The sequence below is a fragment of the Sylvia atricapilla genome, chromosome 5 (genome assembly GCF_009819655.1).
Source record: "Sylvia atricapilla isolate bSylAtr1 chromosome 5, bSylAtr1.pri, whole genome shotgun sequence".
Classification (NCBI taxonomy): Eukaryota; Metazoa; Chordata; class Aves; order Passeriformes; family Sylviidae; genus Sylvia; species Sylvia atricapilla.
Window position 1 is genome coordinate 46,433,012 of NC_089144.1, and position 25,396 is coordinate 46,458,407.

General features: G+C 37.2%; 1 protein-coding gene across 3 annotated transcripts in view; it reads left to right on the forward strand.

Annotated features, from left to right (window-relative positions):
• Positions 1-514: 514 nt before the first annotated feature.
• Positions 515-25,396, forward strand: part of NR1H4 (nuclear receptor subfamily 1 group H member 4) — a 35,661-nt gene continuing 10,779 nt past the window's right edge. The window contains exons 1-7 of one of the 3 annotated variants that reach the window (XM_066319354.1): positions 515-703; positions 5,876-6,022; positions 13,895-14,257; positions 19,571-19,711; positions 23,300-23,433; positions 23,961-24,059; positions 24,618-24,717. In XM_066319354.1, coding sequence (XP_066175451.1) covers positions 5,938-6,022; positions 13,895-14,257; positions 19,571-19,711; positions 23,300-23,433; positions 23,961-24,059; positions 24,618-24,717 — 922 coding nt within the window. In that variant the 5' untranslated portion in view covers positions 515-703; positions 5,876-5,937. Of the gene's footprint in view, positions 704-5,875; positions 6,023-9,836; positions 10,199-13,894; positions 14,258-19,570; positions 19,712-23,299; positions 23,434-23,960; positions 24,060-24,617; positions 24,718-25,396 lie in introns of those variants that run through there. The other 2 variants (XM_066319356.1, XM_066319355.1) reach the window with 2 other exon arrangements.

The following is a 25,396-nucleotide window of genomic DNA, read 5'->3' on the forward strand; positions in this document are numbered from 1 at the left end:
TTCACAACTAGTGCATGAGTCTAATAGATTTAAAGTTAGGGGCCTCAGTTTCTTGTCAAAAGCTTTATGTGATGAGCCCAAATCAACATGATTCTGTTTTTTAGAGGTTGTTGCAGATACAGGAATTAAACTTTAATGTCCTCACATCACTGTGATGCTGTAATTTATAGCCTATTCTGCTTCAGTACACAGTATAATGCTCAGTCTCCCTAAAAAGTGTGAAAAATAACAGAAAGACTTAAAAATCAAGTTTATGTCTTGAAATAACTTCTGGACTCTTTGGATGGGAAAGACAAGGAGGCTGAGTATGTCATAAAAATGTACAAGGGCAAGGGAAGTGTTATAATTAGCACCAAGGTACTGTCATCCCACTGTCTGAGTTAACTTCCACTCTGCACCCAACCAGAGTATTAACAAGCATCTCAAATCTCTGTGTTGATGGTCAAGCTGGAATTCACAACATTTTAATACAGTCCATGTTTGGAGAGTTTCGCAAAGAAAGAATTGTTAATGAGTAATCCTTGTCCATTAGGGCACTGAGCCAATAAACCCAAGCTTTGATTCATTGTGTTATCACTAAGGCTTCTGCTAAACATGAAAGAAAAGCAAAACAAAAATGTTCCTATGCAAGAATCATTAGGATACTGAACTGAGTGCAGAACTGTCTTACATCCTGCCATCCGCAGTCTTCCAGCAAAGAACAGTAAGTAATAATTCTTTAAACTGATAGCTCTTGTTGTTGTGTAGTACAAAAGTAATTTTATCACCTGAATTATTTAGTGGATATTAATGGATTTTTGATCAGAAAAAGTAATTAAAATGAAGAATAATGTAAGAAGTAATTTCATCCACAAAACCATCTCAAAAGTAGGAATTCCCCTTGGGAAAAATCATAAGGTGAAAAATAAGATCATGTTGAAATTTGTGTTTAGAAAGCTAGTTTCTGTGTGTCATTGGAACAGAAGATGTAAATTTGATATTGAGACTTTCTTGCAACAGCACTATCTGGTTAATTAAGTGGATTAATTTTAAAATTATATTTGTTGCATTTTTTAAATCCTTTTAGAAACAGGAAACATTTTCAATGTGATTCATGGGAGAAGAGAGAAAAATCCAGAAAGGCAAAATTATATTTGTTTCAAACAGTTTTTTCTTTGACAGTTCTGTGTACAGATTCCAAGTGCATCTTCCAAAGTTGAAGACTTTAGCAAACACTTCACATAAATAGGAAGAGTAAAAGAGGGTTTCAAATTTCAAATTATTACTATTTGAATCCACTGCTAGTTTTTAAGAAAATGCGATTCTACTCTGAGTGCTCCTGCTACTCATTTATCTTCAGAAAACTAACTGTGGCAGAACATGTTTTGCTTTTGTTATTTTTATTGCTATTGCTTGTGTTACTGGGAACCTAGAGGTTGGGAATTATATTGTAATTGCACTAGTCTAAATGGCAGTCCAAAAACAAGTTAGAAGTGGAGGGCTTGCAGTTTTTCCAGGTGAGACATGAAAAATCTGCTGGAAAAAGCAAGAAATACACAAATGGTTTTAGGATGTAATCCCAAGCAGAGTCTGAAGCTAGCCCCACTCTTCCAAGTTAATTGCCTGCTTACAGAAATGTCATTGATACTCCTCATAGAGTTCTCAGATCTTTATGGTTCTGTAAAGATACCTGATACCTGGTTTTGCTTCAGATACCTGGTTTTGCTTAAGAATTAAAAAGTAGGAATATACTGGGGTTTTTTCCATGCCCTGTGTCTCTTTCCTGCTCTGATTTTAAACTCCATATTAAGAAATGTAACAGAAAATCTCAAATAAACATAGTAACACTAGTCCTGCCTCTGCTTCTCAAACTTGCTCATATGGTAGCTTGCATTTTGCATCAGTTGCTATGTAGTTGCCTGTAGTGCTGTGCTTGCCAAAATGACCTGAGAGCAGCAGGCTGGAAATAGGGAGTATGAATCTTCCTAATGCTTTCAGGTCCCTTTGATACCCTTTAAAACAAATAGATAAGCAAATAAAACAGCTTCTTAAATAACTGATGCATTGCATTAAATATTCTACACAAAGGCTGTGAGGCCACATCAAAAGCCTGTGAATGAGATGGAAATCTATTTTCCCATTGATGTTGACAGTGTTTGGATCGGGCTATAGATTACTGATGTTACTGAAATCTCTCTATGACCAATAGGCAGTCAGATGTGTGAAGTGTAGGAAAATATTATGGGACAGATGGAAGGAAATGTAGTGCGCTAATATTCGTGAAAGATATTGCATGTGCTTTGATATATCTTCCTTTGCTGAGTAATTGAAATAGATTGAGTCATTCTTCTGAAGGTAAATCACAATTACACTGTCAAGGAGCTTTTCTGATGATCAAATGTATTTTTACATTACTTGAAAGTGTGGGGCCGTGATGCTTTTGTTTTCAGTGAGCTCAGTTGATTTAGCTTTAATCGTTTCAGTAAGAGGCCTGGCCTTGCTTACACAGAAGCCAGGGAAAGCTTTACTGTTGACCATAACAAGGTCAGGGGTAGTGCACAGATAAGAGCCAACAATAAAGCTGAAGCCTAGAGTTCAGTGGTAAGCCCAATTGTGTATACATACATATTTGTATACCTCATGAAGATACATCCCATAAGAAATCAGAATAAATATGTGTATACACCTATGCAGTAGAAAAACAAGCCCCATATATAATAATATACATGTAAATTTTCTTAGTTAAACATAGAACATGTAAACACACATTGATTGTTCTGAAGTATGTTAAAGGTTATATGTAATAAAACTTTATGCAATTTGGAGCTCTTAACCTGCAGTTGAAGACAATAATCTCAAGCAGTTGGGCACATATTTTGCTTTATACATACTGATCTCTGTTTTTCTTTACTGTATAGTTTGGCCTATGAAAATAATCTCCTAAGGTGGTGGAGTACACTGGTGTATTTAAATAGTTAACTAAAAATTATTTGGAAAAAGAAGCTTTCTAATTTATCACATGGCCCTTCTTTTCTCTCGAGGGGCTCTTATTTTGGAGAGCAATATTGATTTCCTGTCCTTCCATTGCCTTTATTTCAGCTTTTAAATGTCAGATGCTCTTTGCTTGTGCTGTTACACCTCAGAATGGAGTATCAGTCCAATATAGTGACCTACATTATTTCCCAAAACTGAACAATGAATGGAGTACACATAGGTTAAATGCTCTCTACTGTGTATCTAGTGTAGGTCTTAGAGCTGGAAATCAGCATCTGCTGCTTTTAAATACACGTGAAATTAATTATATGGATAAATCTAATGTAGGTTAGCTCACAGCACACTGTATGCAGGAGAAAAATCAAAGCCAAATATCAATCAATTCAATGAAAAGTTTGGTGTTCAGTGAAATTTACAGTACCAAAGCTAGATGCATTGGAAAATATATTTCTGGCCTTTTGGATGGTGGTCTCGTGCCTTGCAGAGAGTGTAATAAAACATGGAAATAAAACCAATAAAACTATCTACTCCCTAGAAGATACGAGTAGTCTCTTCCATGAAATCTAGTAAATGGTCTACATCAGCTGGATATATTAAAGAAAATGAAGTATTAAAATGGTGGGAATTGTAAAATTATCATGAACTTTTGGCTTGAACTGAATCCATCCAGACAAAAATTTATGTGGCAGGAGGAGAAGGGTTACAAAACCTGTAATGTCCTATCATAGCGCAGATTATTACAAATATCTGTCCTCAAGATCCTTACTATCAACAAAGCAGTATTAATAACTTAAGGGTTGGGACTTTTTGTGTGTGTATGCAAGGAGTAATAGATTCTAAGGAGTCCATCTTGAGCTTAAAGAGGGGCATTATACAATGATGTGTTTAAAAAATGGAACATCCTCAAAGAAATGAGAAAGAAGTTTATAGACATATCAAAGAGACTGTAAAAGCACAGATGCTTTATAAACTTTTAGTAGCATAGCTTACCCACTTTCTTCTTTATTTGCAGCACAAAGTAGAAGGATCCAGAATATAAAAAAATTACAAGCTAAGAAGCTATGTATTGAAAGTCTGACCATATACTGGCAGTAAATACTTTTAAATAGATACCTTCTTGGGACTGTATTTAGAGTATTTTGATATAATTTCCAGCATTCTCTCAGATAAATTCTCTGTATGAAGGTACACTGTCACAATCCCAGTGCTGATGTTAGGTGTTGCAGTGTTAAGCCCTCAAACAGAGGGTGATGAGAAGACAGGAGAAGTAGTAGTCGTGGTGGAGCAGTCTTCATGTCTGGCTGTTGGGAGAGCTGATCTGCAAGGAACTCTAAAGGTTGCACTCCCATGGGCTGTAAGGGAGATATTAAAGGGTTTGGACATGAAGAGAGCATGCTGATGGTCTCTCTTCTCTGGTCTTCAACAAGAAAATCCAGAAAAATATTCATTAGGCCTCTGAAAATACCTTGTTTTGATGTTTTTCTTGCTGGCCATTATAATGGTCCTGACTGTGCCAGTGTCTTCTCCCATCACAGAACACTTGAAATGGGCTGTAAGAGAAATCCCATCCCAAGGGTTTGTCATTGATATTGTTAGAGAAATCTGTGTGTCAGGAATTTTAAGACCTTAGAGCCATGTGGGTAGCCCCACCTCTTGATTTCAGCAGATAACTTCCCTGGAAAATGAGGCAGCAAGGCAATAAAATGGTTGGAAGTAAATGTGGATCTAGTGGAGTGGCTGGGCTAGTTGCCAAACCCCATCCAAGATACATGGAGTTTTTCTGCTGTTGCAAAACTATGTTTCTGTGCTAGATTTGAGACTGGTGTTTACATGTGATTTGCCACAAGAACCCTCTCTGGTCTGTGATACAAGTAGCTTTTGACATTTCTAAGTAAACTGTTTAAATTATCTGTGGGCAGACATTTAAAATGCATCTGTCTAATTAGAGGGCCTCTGTTTATGTTTAAAAAAGAGCTTAATTAATCCTTATGGACAAATCTGAATGTAATTACAGAGTGTGCTTGCCACTTTCACAAGCTACTTCCCAGTCTGCTCAGCACTGGGGCCTCCTGCAGCGCTCACGTTTTTGTCAGATAACTTCATTTCTGCTCAAGAAACAAATTGAGCCTTCACTGGGAAGCAGACTGGGCTGTACCTCTCAAATGCCTTCAGGGAGTGGAAATGCAGTCCCAGGGACAGTCCCACGGTAATAAAACCAAATAATGATTTCAGACTGTAAACCAAAGGAAAACAGATTGCAGTCTGGAGCTGGCCCACTCCATGCAGGTGAGCTGGGCAGGGGAGTCCCTTCCCCACCTCTCCCAGACTCCCCAAGTGAGAGTTGTGTGGCTGCTTGAGACCACAGAGAGAACGAACGGATGGGCGAGCCTGGTTAGCGGGGGCTTTCTGTGTTTGCCACCATTTATCTTGTTCGGTAATTACTGAAGACAAGATAAAGAGCTGGTCCCTAGAAATTAAACTCAAGTTTCATGTCTGTGTTCTTCTGATCTAACCATAAACTTACACTTTTTCAGTAACTGAAAGCAATGAAATGATGAAAGGGTGGTGAAAAATAAGGCAAAGAATTGGTGTTGTATGGTTGTGAGGCTGGGCATCATACCCTCAGGAGGTCAGACCAGTGATTCAATCTGAATATTTGAGTAAATTTGGGCATGAACAGCTATTAATTTAAAATTAACAAAAAGAGGGCAAATAAAATACGCCACAGCAGGGATAAAACAAACGGGCTGGATGTAGCATTTTATTTAAAGGCTGAATTAGGCATTGTAATTTCAAGACAATGTTTTTTACAGCAAATATTGAGACAACCTCCTGCATCCTGCTTTACACTAGGTACACCAAAGTTAGCTATCTTGTTTTAAATATTCTTTTTGCTTCATAGGTTTCAGGGTCTCTTTTCAACCTCCTGTTTAATCAGCATATTCCTCCTGAACTGAAGAATAAATGGGATCTGAAATGAATTTAATAGGACATCATCAGCTAGCCACTGCTGATGGATTTCCTCTTGCTGAAGGTCCTCATTTGTTTGGTAAGTCACCAAATCAGGTTGAAATAGCAAGCTGTCCTATACTTAGAAAGCTAGAAGAAAATGGACTGAAATTTCAAGTCAAAGAAACATATGTGGCTGAAACATGCCAACCTTCTTGAATCTTCAGTACTTCTGAGTGGAATAACAAACAACAGATCTGTGGTGTTAATGTGATCCTGCACAATATTGCTGTCATCACTGCTTACAGCACAACCTGTAGGTTGTTTATGTGGCACTCTTCTAATACAGGAGATCATTTGGCAAAACCAGACCTCTGTATGAAGGCTGGATATTACATTATTGTGAGTAACTTAGATCAAGCTGAGCTGATGTATTTCCAGTTAATCTATAATGAAATTATAGTGCAATATATTTGCATTGCCATATTATGAAAATCTATGAAAGTAATTTCAGCTAAATTAAAATCTTTGTCTTATTAAGACCATTGAAAACTTATCCTATGAACTTCAGTGCACAAGAGAATTTATAAAACAGGCTGGAAGATTCTCCTTGCTCCACTTCCACTGAATTTTTCAAGGCTAAGTCTGAGTTTGTTAATGAGTTCAACTATTTTTCAGTATTTTATAAGCATGGGTGAGCTGTTTTCTGATATATATACTGCTAAGAAAAAAAAGAATAATACAGTTTTAGCCTTTCATCAGACAAGAGAGTGGGTCTTTCATAGAGTAAGTTATGATACATTGAGGGCCTCACACACAATACAGACTCCCAAAAAATGCTGCAACACTTCAGAAGTTTACAGTCCAAATAAGACCAGAATTCTGCCTTTTTGAGTGCTGGAAAAACCAAACACATTCCAGTTTCATCTGTCTGAAACTAGAATAGTGCCTGGGACATGGGAGGAAGGACTGGCACCCAGAGCCACTCCAGCTGCAGAGCTCCTAGAAGTCAGGACCCTCTCTGTAAGTCACACCATCTGCAGCACCCTGGCTCCATACAAATAAAATAAAGCATGATCACTAATGATAAGCAGAACTCACTCCATTATGGTGTGTTACTGGTTTTTATCCCTCTTTGTTTGGGGATTTGGTTGGAGAAGTGTTTTGGAGCTGTTTAAAAAAAATATATGCTAACAGCTAAACAGCTCCTTTGCTACCTCTTCATTCCAATGTCAGGCTATGATATACAGAGAGGATAATTATGTTCAAATCTAAGGTGCCAAATTTTATATCCAGTAATCTTTCAAAACTCCTCCATACCCAAGCTACTACAGATTTTTATAAAGAAATTTCCCCTCAATATCTACTTTTTCATTAATCATTTCATTATTTTTAAGGAGTAATGATAAGGTTGCTAGAAAATACAAGGAAGAATGTTAATGTAAAATACTTCCCCTCCACAGGGTAAACTTACTTAAAAATTGTGAAGCTTTCGGAAGAGGGATTGTGCCTCTCATTATAGGTGTTCAGAGCTTAGCACAATGGAGATTTAATTCAAACCATCATACCTGTAACAGAAAGAAATAACGTATTAAGGAATTGAGTCAGGGGTCCCATTAGGAAGAAAACTTAGCATTCCTGCTATGTTTCACTTAATCTGACTTTTGTTTTGTGGGGTGTCATTATAATATGGTGTCTTTTTTGCTTTCAAGGATGGAAAAAAGCCTATCAGAAATAATGCACAGCTGAGTGCACGGAGAAAGTTACTCATTGTGAAAATATGACTCCATCTCTGCAAAACACTTGTAGGAAATAGCTTTGCCTCTCAATTCTGTATCTTTGTAAATAATTTGCAATTTTTTGACATTCAGTTTTGGCAGAAAGTGACTTGTGAACCCCTGAAAAGAGGAAGAAAGCTTTTCTTTTAGATGGTCCTTATAATGCATGTTTCTTTTAGGTCTTCTCATACATTGCAGCTCACAAGTTAAAAATTGCTGGCTTACAAACATTACTTTTTTATACAAATCAGTCTCCTTTATTCAAAGATGCATGCTCACATTGTGTAAAAAACCTTGGAAATACATTTCGGGGTTGTTTTTTTATTGTATTCATTCAACGGGAAGAATGTTCTTAGACCTTCAAAAGCAAATCCAATTGCATCTCCAAACATCAGCCCCAGGTTCACATCTTTCAAAAGAAATGTTGACAATTCTGAGTTGCTTGTGCTTTGAGCCTCATCACCATAGTAATTCCAGGGCACTTCTACATCCTTAGCCTCAAGACTTCTAGATGCAACAGGTTTCAGAAAAAAAATTTTTTCAGAATTCCAAGTTTTCTACCTTTCAGGAGGTGCATACTATATGTTGCCATTTTAACAGTACACGTCTAAGGTAATCTCTGTATGTCTTTGGAGTTAGTGTGTTTTAACCATAATTTTTCACTTCTGTAGTTATGAGTCCCTGCGAAAAAGGCCCCAAAATTCAAATTATGAAGGATCTTTAACCTAGTTAAAGTGAGCATCCTTCCCTTCCATCCTGTCTTCCTGCAAAAGTGCTTTTCTCTTTCGAACTCTCTACTCAGGTGATTTAGAAAGGTTATTTATTTTTCTAGCACTTGGAATAAAAACAGTATGTGACTCAAACTATCATTTCTATGATAAGTAAGTAGCAGGCCTCTAAAGTACTAGCTCCATTCTATTTTCTGTGAAACCACCTTATATAGAAGTTGTTAGTATGCAAGATACTAAGTCTGAAATTTCAGATATCAGAAATGGAATTATTTCAAAGACCCTGGAAAAAAATTACATGCTTAGTTTGAATGAAGATCTGTTTCAAGTATTTTCAAGTGTTTCAAGTATTTTTGATGGCCTGAAAATGCTTTCTTGTAATGTTGCATTAAAATATAACAAGGCAAGAAATGCCACCCTCACTTACGTGTCCTTAACTGGGAAAGAAGTTTTTGGGGAGAATGAAAATTCTTAAAAGCTGTATTGAAAAGAATGAGGAAGAACAAGGAAAAAAGAGACATGTAACAAAGGGGGGGGGTGTGTGTGGAAAGCAATATACCTAAACTTCTTCATGAAAGAACAACAAATACCGTTGAAAATTGTTGTAGACAGAGAACAGTGCCTATGAGGACCTTAAAATGTTGACTCCTTTTAGGTAAATCTGCAACTTTTTTCTGTTTGTTTTGTTTGTTTGTGGGGGGCTTTATTTTTTTTTTTTTTCTTTTTTGTGGGTTGTTGTTGTTGTTGTATGTGGATTTTGTTTTTGTTGGTTGGTTGGGTTTTTGTTTTGTTAAGGTTTTTTTTTGTTGTTTTGTTGGGGTTTTTTTGGGAGGGAGGATTAACAAAAATAGTAATAAAAAAGTTAGTAGGGTCAAGTGTCCAAACTGATTAAACAGCTTCAAGATCATAAGATGTGTTAAATAACTTCTTGTCTTTAGCACCACCTGGCAGTTGATGCAACATCTGGCTATATCCCTGCAGAGAAAATAATTAGGCTCATAACTGACCCCCAAATCAAAAATAAACAAACCAGAACAAATTAAAACAGAAACATTGGATGCATAATCATCATTAAGAGAGCCAAACCAAACAGAGTGGCAATTTGAGTAAAAAAATTAACGAGAAGGACAGATCGGATGTGGCTTTCAGCAACCTGTTCAAGAGGAAGATGTCCCTTCCTATTTCAGGGTTTGGAACTAGATGATCTTCAAGGTCCCTTCTAGCCCAAATCATTCTGTCTTGCCATACAGGTGTGTCCAGTATGGTCTGAGCACTTTGGCCGTTTTTTGAGAATGCAACATTTCTGCACTTAAAAAAAGGTGCCTCCTCTGATACTGGAGTGGTTTCTCTATTGCACAGAAGCACCTGACCTTACCAAATATTTATTGATACAAAATTTTGTTGTAACTAAACCTACAAAAATACAATGGCTAGGCTACTTGGAGGCATCCCCTCACATTGGTAACCAAATTTTATCCAGGTAAATCCTCACTGGGAACAGACATTGTTTCCGGCATTCACAAACAAGTTACTCGTAATGAAGTTAATTAGTAAACTATATAACCTCTGGTCTGTGTCACTCCTTGCTAATCTTAAAGAAAGTTCTCACAGTAAAGAAGTGAACAGGACACAGACAAAGCAGAATTAAGAAGTTTCCTGTATATATAGACTTTAGGAGACAAAAAAGAAAAAGGAGAGGGAAACAAGGACTGAGGCATCTTAAGGAGAGTACTTTTCGTCAAGAAATGGTCGGCCTGAACACAGCCTGAGGTAGGATATTGCCATATTCTCACTTGGATATTTTTGTTATCTATTCTTGCACTCTTCCTTGAAATTGTAAGGTGCTTGTAGGTTTTTTAATACAAATGATCTTTAAAAGATATGAAAATAATTTCTTTGGAATTAAACCAGGATTTTGTTAATGGCTATGCCATGGTTTCTGAATTATGTCATTCTGAATATTATTATTTTATTATATTCCTTCATGAATAATGAAGGGGATTCAGGGGTTCATATTTAAAACCCAAGTAGAATTTAGTTCTCTTTTTTGAACTTTGTATTAGTGGAACAATAACATTACATTAAAATGTGATCTCGTAATTTCTGAATTATTCTGCATAAAATCACCTTTAGCATACACAAAATCTCAGTATAATTCTGCAAACTGAAAACAGTTTCGTTATTCCCGCAAGGAATATTTCTACAAGTCAAATATTTTTTGCAGTTTTGCGTAAAATATTCTGTGTAAAATTTGAAGTAACAAAAGTAAAAACTCAAATAAGATTCAGTTACTAGTAGAAAAAAAATTTGTAAAATAACGATCACATGCATGTGAAGGTTTCATTTTGTTTTTAGTAAGCTTTCAATAATTTTGTAATAGGCTTCAATTGAAAAACACTTATTTACAAAATGTAAGATTTGCAAATAGAAAAAATCTTCAGCTGTAAGTAACTTAACATTTGTCTGTGCTTAAATAGTCTTTGCTAAAAACTCTGAAAGGTATCCTTCCAAAAGAAAAAAAGAGATCAATGTTTCAAAATATTTAAGACCACACAAACAAAATGCTGGTGTAGTCCAGTGAGCTCATTTCTGATTTCACTTTCACTACTTATACTTCTGCAACTGCAATGATTTTACTGGGCTGCTTGTGCTTTAGTTGCATGAGACCAGTCCATCTCAGACCTCTTCTAATATAACTATCTGGAGAAAAGCTTATGTACATTCTGCTTGGTAAGATAAGATTACTTTTCTTTTGTGATAAGAAATTATTTGGTCTAGACTCTCATGTACAGGTCTACAGGTACATCATGCTCAGGTCCACTTAAAACAAACCAAACCAAAACCAAACAAACCCTCCTCAAAACTTCAAGCTAAAGTGAGAAAATGTACACAGTTGTAACCTAATTATCTTCAAAAATCATTTTGGTCTTTGAGCACTTCCCAGAGTTTAAGCTGTGAGTCTGTTTTACACAAAACAAGACCATGTTCTCTCAGTCTGTCTCAAACCTGTCTGTTTTTCCTTTTCCCTTCTATTGATCTGGACATGGACTCAGTTCAGTTAAATTGTTTAGCACTGTGTCTGATGGAAGGAAAAATGGGCTCTTTGGCTTTTTTTCCTGTATTTAACTTAATTAATTCAGAGTCTTTTGTTTGTTTCTTTCTTTTGGAAGCAGAGTGGAATTAATGACTGGGAAGATTTTTGTAAACATACTTGTAACCCAAATGGCCCTACAGTTGTTTAAAATAAACTCCCAGTATTGTCTCAGGATGTGCTGCAGTTCTTTAGTAGCTCTGAGTTTTTTAACAAACCCTGAGATTTTTTTCTGTGGAAGGAATGTTGCCTTCTCTTCTTGCTCTTTCAGAGGCCTAAGCAGTTCAGGAGGCTGGTATACAGATTTTGTGGATTTTCCTGTGTATCCTACCATTAACCACAGCTTTTGTACCTGAAGTGCCTTGTGACCACTGACCAGTCTTCATGAGCAGCAGTCCCAACAAGTGGCAAATACAGCTAAAGATCTACCATGCATTAAACCTACCCTGGACATCAAATCTTTGTTGTCTTTACTTGTTCTGTCAGTGTGGCTGGCAGGTATCAGGGACAGTTTGCATCTGATGCATGAAGCTGTAACACCACTTCCAGACTCTTCATTGAGTCCCCAGATGTCCTCTGTGTGTCTACACTCTTTGTTTAAATGGCTTAACCTTGGATTAAACTTGGATTTGGAGAGTGCCTTCTGCTACTCTGCTTCTGCCACTGTAGCACTTGGTGTCCTGGCCTCTTCTGGAGCAATGAAATGCAACCATAATTAAACTAATTGCTGGTAATAAAGGGCACCATTATCCTAATTCAATTTTGTGTCATATTTTTTCAGACATACAGCTTGCTGCTTATTCTGGAACTGGGATCTCAACATTTGTTGTTGGCAAAGTTGTGCTGTGGCAATAATAGAGAGACCACACAAACCCAAAATACTTGCATGGCTTCTGCAGCATGGTAAGATAGGAAAGCTGCAGAAAGCCACAGAGCAAGAGCGTGAGACCTTGAAAGTGAAAAAGTAGGTGTAATTAAAAGGTTAGTTTCTGGCACTAACTGAAGTGAGACAAAGGAGAGGGAAGGATCCCCCACTATAGATTTCATTTTCTTTTTTTCTCATTACACATGTTCACTCTTCTTAACTGTTAGCATTTCTTCATTGTTTTTGATTTCTCACAGAAGAAGGACACTTGTCCGGGACCAATTTTATGTCAGCAAAAATGCTTTTGGAGTTCTTCGGAAGCACTGTTAAGTGATGGTCATCAATGAACATTAATCTATGATTTCCTTGTAAATGCTGTTGTTGATTCATATAAAGCTGGACTGGTCATCTTCCTGGAAATATGCACTATTTTTCTCAGACTCTCTTCTTGGAACAATTGAAGGAATTGAGTCAGTGCTTTCATGAAACAGCAAGATATAGATGTCTCCAACAGAAAATAAGAAACAGTTTGCAAATAACTTTTAAATTCAGCTTTTTAGTAGTTTGATGTGGATTTGATTTTACCTACACCATCCAGGGACTTCTAGATGTTGTTGTGTTGGACTACAGAAAAGAAATGAGAGTTCAGTTGTCTGCAATTTTAAATATGCTATTTAATGATCAAGGTTAAGGTGACCTCCATATACTGTGTTGATCCCGACAGAAAAGGTTGCCACTTCTTGTGCCACTGTCAGGTCTATTGCTGGCTCAGAGTTGACTAATGCTGGCTTTCAGAGGTGCTTCCTATGAGAGCTGCACAGCTGCACTGAATGGCACAGGCTTGTAGGGGCTGGGGACCAGGCTGCAGAGGCTGGCTGGCCACTGGAGGCTGGATGGTGAGAAGGTTACATTTCTCAACTTATATTAGGAATTTCTTTCTTGTTCTTTCCTGGTAACCTCACCTTCGTATTACATGCTCTTATTGAAGGTTTATTTCATGTTTTCAGTCTTCTAATTAAGCCTCACACATGTAATTTTTCCCTAGTGCAACTTTTGTCTCTGATGATGTATTCATTCAGAATTAAATAGAAATTAACATAATGTTTGAGTCTTGATTTAGCCTTCACCATGGGGTATTTGCCATTTGTTTGGATTTCTTCCACTCTGCTTTTAGGCCTAATTTGGGTTGTTAACTTCTCTGGGGTGGGGTTGCTCTTTCTTATAAATTGAACCGTTATACAATTAGTTTCACTGTATTTTTCAAGATTTTTTTTTTTTAATGTAGCTGCCAGTGTCAGATGTTTCCACCAATTATAAAGGATTGTCTGAAAATGAATTAATTATTTTTAAAACTTCTTGCAGTGTATATGTGTAGCAAACCTGAGTTGAGATAATGCAGTCTTTGTGTTTGTGCCTGGTTTTTGAGATAGATGTCTGGAAGTGGAAACTCCTCTGATAACTACAATTTCATGGCAGTAATAGAAATTGGTTTTGCATTATTATTTTCCAGGTGTCCTTTCAGAGCCAATGAGTTCTCCAGTGCAAGAGGCAGATGTGTCACCTTATGCACAGTACAACAATGTACCGTTTCCCCAAGTTCAGCCTCAGATCTCATCGCCACCTTATTACTCCAACCTAGGCTTCTACCCTCCACAGCATGAGGAATGGTATTCCCCTGGGATGTATGAACTCAGGAGGTTACCCTCAGAGACCTTTTTCACACGGGAGACAGAGATAATGGATATCCCTGCAGCCAAAAAGCCTAGACTGGGTCACTCCACGGGAAGAGTGAAAGGAGAAGAGCTCTGTGTGGTCTGCGGTGACAAAGCCTCTGGGTATCACTATAATGCCCTTACTTGTGAAGGATGCAAAGGTAGGATGAAATCAATTCAGCTAATAGGCACAGTAGCATCTCAGGGTTTTTGGGCTTGTTTTGGTTTTGCTTTTTTTTAAAAAACTTTTCTTGTTAATTTTATCCAAATCATTAAACATATTAGAGATTTGCATTTGGATCCTGTGTACCCTATTCTGCATTTTCCCTAACACAGACTGGCAGTGTCTTCTACCACTGCCATATGGTTACACAGCATAACAGGCCAACTTATGGCTCTTGAGCACCCTTAGCTTTTGGTAAACTGAAGGACAGCCTCAAAGACAGTTCAAAGAGCAGCCTGGCTTTGCTCTTTGTGGAAGCTGTTCATGCCATTCTCTGCTGGTGGAAGGAACACACCCATGGAGGCTCCTGGGCGCTGAGTGCTAGGCTGCCCTAGAAAATAGCTGAAATGAGGCCAAGTACCTCATGTAGTGTGCATTGAAAGGGAAGTAAAAGCTGTCAGCCCCCACCTGCAGAGTGTTCCCAGGGACTCTCTCTCCCCCCAGCTCTCAAAGGATATGATGGGTGTTTTCAGGTTTGTGAAATGAAAGGATTTCTGGTTAGTACTTCTAAGGATAGTCCCTATCTATAGGGAGGGAGCTTCTTCAGGAGGAAAGTTGTATCTGTAGGACAAATATCTTGCTTCTTAGAAGAATATTATTCACATATTATTATCAGGATAAATGTGATGTGGAAAATCATTGCTGTTATGGTAAATATTATAGATATTTTAGCAGACAGGGAGAAGAAATTATGTCAACTATTATACCTGAAGGGGTATAATATATCTGTGACAGGGCTGAGGTACATTATGGCCAGAAAAATAGTGCCCCATTTTTTCATCCTGTCTTGTAAATAAGTATTTCATTAACATTTCTGTTTTATGGATGAAGACTAAAGCATGATCACTACCAAATTACTGAAATATCTTAATGTGGAATACACGGTTATAGAGAGTGGACCTGGACCTAATTTGGGGCTTTTGCTTTATCTATCACAAAATCATTTCTGAGGAAAAACCAGACCATAATAGTCGAGCACTCTAAATATGAATACAGTCAAGCCTCACACAGTTTATCTCAATAATTCCAATAAATAATAGACTCATTTCTTTCTGCTGTCTGGGTGAATAGCCTCCAAGTCAAAAACTGTGAATTAACTCATATTGATGCTGTCATTATAAACCAGGTTAAACTCAATTTTGATATGACAATTCCAAGTAATGCATTTATTCTGTTAGTAAGCTGTTCCTCCTTTTTATTAACTTATTATTAAATGTGTGAGAAACTTTTCAAATACTTAAAATTACAAACTTTGAAATTTGTATAGAATGCTTCTGGAAGAAAGGTTAAAGCTATCAGGTAAATACTCAGACTAAAACCCATGGTGAAAGGAAAAGTGCATCCACTTCCCTACTGATTCAGTTTGAATCACTCTATGTAACCATAATTTTACTGCTTTATTGGGATAATCTATTTTATGGTTTTGTTCTGTTTCATGACTGCAACATCAATTACAAAGAATAGTACCCTATATCAAACATAGTAAAAGTTGAATTACTTAAAGATAATGGATTCTGTTTCAACAATAAACTTTAAAGGTGACTAAAGTACCAGCTGATTCAGTAAAGACATGTGCTGAGGACAGTAATTCTGTCTGGCAAGGCAAAGCAGATACTATGTTTTCTAGATCTCTTGATCATTCTTGTTATCTGTGGAACTTTTCACACGGGTTTACATTACCTTCAAAACAAAATGACCAAAATTAGCCTCAGTACTTCAGCTGTGCTCTTATCAGTGCAGCAGAATAACTACCTCACGTGTCTGTGTCTTCCACCTCAGTATGAGATTATCCCTTTTTTTGGCAACAAGACTGCTAATTCATGCTCAATGTGTGTCCAAAATAATAAGCCAGGTCCCTCTCTGTAAGACTAGTGCTCACCTTGCAGCACCTCTGCTCCATTGATGCAGTGGACATTCTTATTCAAAGGAAGAAGCTTTGCACATATTTTTATGGGCTTCAATCCTCTGTGATGAATATGTTCATTTTTTTTAGAATTTTCTTTCTTGGGTAATTAATTCAGCAAGACTTTCTATTCTCTTTGGTTTTCTTTCTTGGGCAGATGGAACAATATTTGGATCTTATCTATTGTCCTCATGAGAATATTCATTGGAAGATATTGGCAGGAGTATACACTGATATATATGTATATGTATTTCTTAATACATTACCATCCATTAATAAATATGTATGAACTATTTAATCAGCATTTTACATAATATTTGCAGCACAAGGAGCTGTGTATAAACTTGCTACTGTGATGACTATTTCTGAAACAATCTTTGTAGACCAACATCAAAGACATTCTGGTACAGGCTCAGCCTGGATAGTTATACTGGGTTTTAAGGGCCATTGCTAGGTGTTACAGAATGAGCATGACATAATGTTGTGCTTGTTTAATAAAGCCACAGAGTAAGTTCTGTTGAAACAAAAAGCCCCCATCTTTGAAAGTCCCTTTCAACCCAAGTCATTCTATGACTCTATGAAGAGCTAGTTACACATGCCCTCCATGCAGGCTTGAAGTAGGAGTTTTTGCACTATTCAAGCCACTCCTGTACTGCTTGATGTGTCTCATACCAGACTAGAATTCTTCTTGCAAAGAAGGGTTCCTCTTTAATCTTCTCCTCACACTAGCACCCACCACAGGGGCATGGGGCAAAGGAACACTGGAAGATGTCTTGATAGTCTGACAGAGCAGAGCAGGTGCTTTGTTAGCAATTGTGAACTTCAAAAACTTTCAAATTTAAAACCCATCAGGATGCAAAACAGGGATATTCCCAAACCTTACATCTACTCTTTTTACTCTTTTTTGCCCTCCTTCAACTTTCATAGTTTTGGTAAGAAAAAAATCAGCATCAGTAAGATAGGAGCAGCTCTACCATAATTAATCATATTCATGACTATCTGAGAACAAAGCAAATTCAGCATTTTCAGCCAATATGAGCTTTTTGTATTTTGGCTAGATCAAAGGAAAGTTAGACTGTACCAGAAAAACCTTCAGCTTTTGGGGTTACTAACCCTTTGTTAGTTTAACATATGCTGGTTCTGACTTTTCTTTAAATTATAGTAAAACTCCTCCTGTTACACAAAGTCACATATAAGTATTTCTAGCAGTTTTAGTTAATTTTGAATTAGTAGTGAATAGTAAATACTGAAATTTTGTTCATAATAAAAACTAATTTCAAAATTAATTATGAAGAAATCTGTTCTGGAATACAACGATCAAAGAGTCACTTCACAAAAAACTAAAGCAAGAATAGAGTCAAAATTAGTTTTTTCAAAAAAAAAAAAGAAAAATTCACTTTTCATTTCCCATCATTTCACTTTTTCAGAACCTTTGTTTTCAAGAGAAAGTATTTGACAGCTTGAATCTTAAATGTCCCTATCTTTTGCATCCATGTTTATGCCTTTTTCTTTCTTGGACCTATTAAAAAATAATTTACCAAAATTCTTTTTCTTTCTTCTTCCATGAAGAAGTAAATGCACACCTTATGTATAGGTTGAGTGATAAAGTCATCCATCAGTCTTAGAATGTTATAAATATTTGTGCAGAGCTTTTCAGCATTTACTCCTAATTCATGTGTCATAAACTGTAGGATTTAAAATTAACAAACAAAACTATAAATTGTATAAAGCAGATGCAGTTGCCTTTAAGTGACAGAGAGAATGTACAGCTGAAATCCAGGTTTTTTTCCCTTCCCTGACCAGTAAATGGTAATGTATTAAAACCATGGGAAGTGATGAATAAAAATAATGCCTGGGGCTTCTGGAGGTTCTAAATAATCTGCATTTCAAAAGAGACTGATGCCAGTCAACTGTATTTGTTTGAATAGCAGCCAATAAAACAGACAGCATGGAAGAGATTTCAAGCAGGAATTAATGAAGATTCAGAGAAACGCCAGATTTTTTGTGGCCAGGTAGTGGAATTGTTTTACTGGTTGCTACTCACTGGTGCTTGCAAGAGATTAGGCAACTATAAAACCATGGGTCAAATTTGGGAAATAGTCATCTGACATTGCACAATTCTGCAAACACATAGGCAATGCTTTAGATTCACAACGAAATTTGCTCTATGATTTGAGTATGGGAGACTGGCTCTTAGCTGGTCTCCCTTTTAATGCATCAGAGTGCCAGGTTGGAAAACAATAGCTTCATTGTGCCAGGCAGTGGTGATAAGAAAGCAAAAGCTTTTTTAATTGCTCTGGTTAATATAAACGTACACAGAACTGTAGTTTCAAGCAGAGTATAAATCAGTGATGTGGCAGCAAAAGCTCCTAGGAGTTTATTTCAGAAACCTGCCCTCACATGGGGAGGAAAACTGATTCCCACTGTAGCTGATGCTAAATAGTCTCTGCCATGTAAAGGGCAATGTAAGAAGATTATAATGGCAGTGAGTAACACTAAAAATTCAGGAAATATCGACAGCAAAGATTCTGTTGCTTTGTGATGACCCCTGTTTAATCACATTTAGTATCTTGTGTACCCCACATTTTGCCCACAGTGCCGATCTCACATTCGGGGAGCAGCCACACAGGAGATTTAGAGAGACTTAGAAAGAGTCCTCTCAACTTCTTGTATCAGTTGCTGTTTGCAGTGATTATTGTGCAATTTTGAGTGAATCCAATGACGATAGCAGTAGAACTGCCTGTGCAGGTGAAATTAGGTGACTACTTAACTCATCAAGTGAACAATACTTAGTGAATAAGGCTGGAGTATCTTGTAAACAGTGCTGGAGGCCACATATACAATAGGCAGATAGAGTGCAGCTTCTTTATTAAACTTGGGGATGGGTGAGCAGGCCAGTATGTGGAGCTTCTGTTGCTCCCAGGAGCTGGGGGAAAGGTGAAGAGTTGCTCACTCTCTTTCTGCACATTCTATGCCTCAAGAGAGTTAACAGGCTTGTATTTTTTTTCACTGGCTATTTGTATGGTATCACCCTACAGCTCCAGTGCTGGTGCTCAGCCTGTTACTGGCAGGTTTCAGATTTGGGTCTGAATTTTCCCAACATTCACAATTCCAGGACTTTGCTTTGGACTAATTTCTAGTGTTTGGGCTCATTTATTAAATTATATGACTTGGACAATGTTGTCAGTACAAGTATCAAGAAAGTAGTCATCCAGGCACAGAAAGAAACTAATGGTCTGGCATAGCATATGTTATTCAGAAAATTCAGTGCAGATGGAGATGAACTTCACCTTGATGACTTTGTTTCTGGCTGTTTTCTTTCATCTACAACACCCCTGTTTTGTGCAGGATTCTTCAGAAGAAGCATCACAAAAAATGCAGTATACAAGTGTAAAAACGGAGGCAACTGCGAGATGGACATGTACATGAGGAGAAAATGCCAGGAGTGCCGTTTAAGGAAATGCAAGCAGATGGGCATGTTGGCTGAATGTATGTATACAGGTATTTGCATCATCTAGTCAGAGTGTGCATTAAATACTGTATTTGCTTGAGTGGTCTGGTTTTGATAATAAAGTTATAAAAGAGTCATTTGGCAGGTGAAAAGTGTATGAAAGAAGATGATGTACCTGTGCATCAAACCCTGTTGAAAGACAAATGGACTTTCAAGGAATGGGGTTTAATTGGTGGTCAGAGATGCGAAGGCATAGCAGCTGAGCAAATGGCAAAGGAAGGCCAGTCCTGCCCTGGATGGCAGCTATTAGTTTGCTTGAGTGGGAAGGAGCAGGGGAACTGAGTCTGTGGAAGACTCCCCAGGAGTGAGGGCTTTGCAGTGTTATGGAAGCCAGAGCAGGAATGTCCCAACACTTTTCTTTCTGACTCTTTCTGGGGCTCCTCCAGTCAGGTTCTTGCCGGCAAACTCCAAGTTTTGGCACGTACATTATGCCATTTTCAAGAAAAGAGCAGGAGTGTTGCTAGCAGGAAGTTTCTGTTGACTTGCCAAATGTATGTTCCCAGACCTCACCCAGCAATCAGGCAAAGCCAGGAAAGGGCTAACTAGCCCTTTTTTATAGTCTCATTAGCTTTTATCATGGTGCTGTAGATTTTCCTGCCTTGCATATAGACACATACGTCTTCAGAAATTAACTTGATGGATTTTAATAATGTTTCATATTAAAACAAATATTCTATTTAGACTGACTGTTTATAAACTTTATTGGGCTTCAAACTGGATAACTTAGAACGGCAGAGTAATTGGAGTGCAACTTTTAACATGCTTAAAGCTCCTCTTTGAGTTATTGCACTATATTTGTAAGCTTGCTCCTGAAAACACTCTGTAAACATCTGCTCTTTTGCCTTCCATGAATAGGACTACAATTTATTTTTCTTGATGGCTCCAGTCACTGTAGCATACACGTATGTGTGAAACCAATTTAGGTTCATACAGGAAATTAATCTACTTGGAAATTTTAATATATTTCTATCCTTCAATCTGATCAGAAGATGCTGTAGTAATTGTTGGTTATATGAGAAACAATAAGATCCATCAATAATGTGAAGGTGTTGCCAGCATAATGTAATTAATCTTTCATTCTGCAAATTGAACAGGCTGCACAGATCCTGAGACAATACATATTCTTGTGCAATACATAAATATATAAGCAGACCCCACTTTGATGGAAGAACTCAATGTGTCCTGCATTGCCAGAGGAAAATAACTCCCCAGTGGAGCTCACCCCTGACCCATTGCTTCAAAATTTTGAGGATTCAAAATAGCCTGAGTCACTCAGTGCAGCGAAAAACCCAACAACCCACTGCTGAAAAAAAAAAAAAATAAAAACAAACCAGGTCAGCGTAAATAATACTGACTGGGACCACATGAAACTTTTATACTGGCCTATCATTTTCACAAGCTGGCAGAACTGAAATAAAAGCCTGTGGGTGCCACTGCCATTTGACTCTCTCTCTGCAATGGAAACACGGGATATCTTGTGTTGCATATGACTTAAACATAAGCGTGCTCTAATGCACTGCAATGAGGATGTTTGGCAAGGCACCATTTAATGGCTTTAAAGTCGGAGTGCGTCGTATAATTGCTTTTAGTTCAAGGCAATCTAGGACAGTAAAACATGAAACTTCTAGTAGTATAGGGCATTTATTTGAAAAAGTATGACTAGGAAATAAAAGGTTACCTTGAACTTTGTTTCACTTACTCATTTTGTGGGATTGTAATTGCAAGCTCTGCGGATTCTTTTTTCCCTCTGAACAAGAAGATAAAATATTATAAATATTTATGGCACAGCTACTCAACAGTCTTTCTCCTGCCCTTTATGTGAAAACTACACACAGACCAAAATTACTACCCATCAATTTCAGTCATTTGCTGTCATTTGGATCTAAACTGCAAATTTCTTGGGTGAAATATCTACCTAGGAAAGACCCAGGTTCTGCGACTCTTCCTGGAATTTAATACCCATTGAAACCTAGCTATCTCTGAGCTAAAAAGTGATGTTCTGTCTCACACACAAATTTTTCAGGTGACTTAAATGGAACCAGAATAAGTTATCAAGGTAATAATTAGTAGCAAGAAGCACGAGAAAAATCTGTCTTAATGCTTAAGGCAAATGCGAAGCAAGTTATCCCTAGGAAGGCAATAGACCAGATCCTAAGCTGGTGGAAAACAGCACAAGCCCATTAACAACACCAAAGGATGTACAAAATAATTTAGGAAAAAAATCTATGATGCTGTGTGGCACCACAAATTACATGGCTTGATACCAAATATTATTTCCATCATCCCTATTGCCTCCTTTCAAGGTATTCTTTGCAGGTCTTATTTTAATCATGTAAATTTCCTCTTCTCTCTGTAGTTCAGGTAGGTCTTTTTATATAGGGCTTAAACAGGAAATTAAAAACATTCACCACGAGATTCATTGGTTTCATGGTATCTTCGTCCACATCATATACTCACTGAATGAGCCTCTTTTCCTGCTCTGCATTTTTGAAGGTGAAGAATAGGAATAATACTTGAAAGAAAGAAAGAGAAAGAAAGAAAGTCCTGTGCTGATAGGTTTATTTTTAGATGAATACTTAGGTATTTACTTTTTCATTTGTGATTTCTGACTCTCTTCCACAGATTATGTAGGGTACCTATTGTTCCTTTCTTTAGTTAGCACAAGAAAATTGTTAGTTTTTATGACACAAGGATGCTTCTTGGTTCAATGTACTGACATGTAGTCTGGAACAAAAAAAACCCTGAAGAAAAAAATCCCAAACCACAAATACAAAAATCCTTTTTTGCAAGTGAAACTCTATAATGAAACCAGGACTTTATGCACTCCTCTAATACTAAAAGCAAAATAACAAGACCAGCTGGGTAACTTCTTAAATACATTTTAACGGTATGTTTGCCAGTTTGAGTTACTTCTGAGTCCATGTTTTCAGCTCTTGGTCTACCTGTGTAGTGATGCAGTAATGGCTGAAGTCCAGGAGTCCCCTCTTCTGCATGGGCTTTCCTTCCAAATATTCTGCACAACAGAGCTAATATTGCTTAAAGGTTCTTGAAAAAATTCAATGCCCTTTGTGTAAGAGCAGCTGCACCTCGATGACTGTTTTGAATCAGAACAAAAGAGCATAATTTTGATGACAGTCTTCCAGTTGTTCCTATTTATTGCATTATGGTTCAGGTCTTGGAGCACAGGAAAGGCTTTTCTCTTGCACAAAACTGACCCAAAGGCACAATCCAGCCAACTCCCATCACTAATGGGCTTTTTGCCTGTAAGAATAGATTAGACCTGGTCCAAAGCAAGACCCTTGACATGCTCAGTGTGTGGGTTCTCCATCAGCAGAACCAACTATTCTGCTCTGCAGATAAGCTCCATGTGGGCTAGAATACCCATAGTGTGTGCCTAGCTTGTCTCAGTAGACTCAAATACAAAGATAATCACACGTTCAGGAGATGATCTGCACAGGTAAGCAGGTTTGTTTGTGTAAAGGGCATTCATGGGCACATGTTTATGTACCTCTTCAGTGCCTCAGGCATATATAAATCTGATTGCTTTGTGTTGCATTGTGTCCTAGGTCTCTTAACAGAGATACAGTGCAAGTCAAAAAGGCTACGGAAAAATGTGAAGCAGCCCCCAGATCAGACTACCAATGAAGACAATGAAGGCCATGATGTTAAACAAGTAACTTCTACAACTAAAATATATAGGGTAAGAGAATTCTTGTAATAGTTCATACAGTACTGGTGATGTAATTTTTGTTAAATGCATCTAGTATAGTGAATAAAGATTATTTAAAACTGTCTGGAGCTACCTGTATCAATTAAAACTCCATCTTCCACTAAGTCAAGGAAATACCCTGAGTGTAGAAGTAGTTCTGATATTTTTAGTCAAAACCCTGTAAAGCATCTGTATGATCCATGCAGTATTTCTTCTGTGGTACATATACCACATCCAGTGAGGTGTGATATTAAAACTTGAACATACCTTATTATTTGCTAAACATTTCCTTATTTCTTATAACTAACCACACAAACCTACACAGTTTAAGAACATTATACACCTCTTTTCTGTACACTTCTGTAAAAGCCTCAGTGACAAGCAAGCCTCTTATCTTCTTGGTCTCCAAATGGTGAAAAATAGATGCATAGCTTTTGCCTAAAGGAAAAGGTGCTACATCATTACTATGACTGCATTTCATGGTGGGCTTTTTATTTTCTTTTTTTTTGCCAGTATAGGAGAAGGTAGAATTTACCCCAGAACAGCAGAAACTTCTTGATTATATTATGGATTCATACAGTAAACAACAAATACCCCAGGAGGTGTCAAAAAAATTGGTAAGTATATTGACAAATTCATTCACTGATTGACAATGAAGGTGAGGATTACAAGGCAAAAAATATTTGTAGTCAGCATAAGTAGGTGTAGTAAGTAGAGCAAACTATGGGCTTACATTTAAAGTATGCTGGAAGTGGAGCAGAATCTCTCCCATTCAGTCAACAATAAGACATCATTATCAAACTTAAATGTTAAGAAAAAAATCCTTCAACTCTAGAATAAGACTTGTATGATCAAATCTAACCTTTGCTGATTGGAGCTTTTTTTTTTTTTTTCTATTGTCAATGTCGGCAGTGATTTAATTTTGACCTGCTGTCAAGCTTCCTTTCTGTAAAGACACCAGCCTGGAATTTTGAAAATCTTTTCTAGAGTAAAAGACACTGTCTACTTCTTTTGCTGCCTTCTAAAATACTTGGTTTTGACAACATTGCAGAAAAATCACAGTGTTTGATGGAACTCTTGCCTGATCTAGTCTAATAGTTCTTGTATTTTATGTTCTTAAATATGAAATGCCAGTGAAAATTAACAGATTTTTTTTTTTGTTTGGTTTTTAACAGTTGAATGAGGAATTCAGTGCTGAAGGAAATTTTCTGATTTTAACAGAAATGGCTACCAGTCATGTACAGGTTCTTGTGGAATTCACTAAAAAACTACCAGGTATATCCAGTGTGTTTTGGTATTGCAACATTTACATGCCTTTCTGTTGCCTTTTGGTAATCTTTGTGTATATTTTAAAGATTATTTTAAAATTCCTGATCCTTCTACACATTGTTTAGATACTATATACAGAAAAGGTGCTTTATGCTCCGAATAGAATACTGAACAATCCAAACTCTGCTACTCCAAGATGTGGCACCCTTTAGCTATTGACAAAGAAAATGATCAGAGAAGAAATTGTGTCTGTAGAGAGATTTTATTTTATATTGCTGCAGTGTCAAATAGTCTGCCTCTAAATTACCTCTAACACTTGCCAGATGCTACTTTGTTCCCTTAGCTGCCTATCTAGAAATGCTTCTAGGTTATAACATCTGCTGAACTCTGAGTCCCACACAGGAACTTTCCCTAGCTGGTGGCACCAATACTTACAGTCCTTGCATAGTGTGTTATGGGCAAGTGCTGAAAATCTGAGTTTATTAGCATTTTTTAAACTCTCAAGTTCATGTTACCTCAAGACTGAACACTGGGCATTTGGCAGAAATTCCCTTTAACTAAGGAAGATGCATTTTAACACTGAAAGCAGCATGATAGTGGGAAAGGAGTGTAGAGAGCTCTGGTGGAAACACGACATAAGATATTATGGAGCAGCATCAGGTTAGACAAAATTCTCACTATTGCA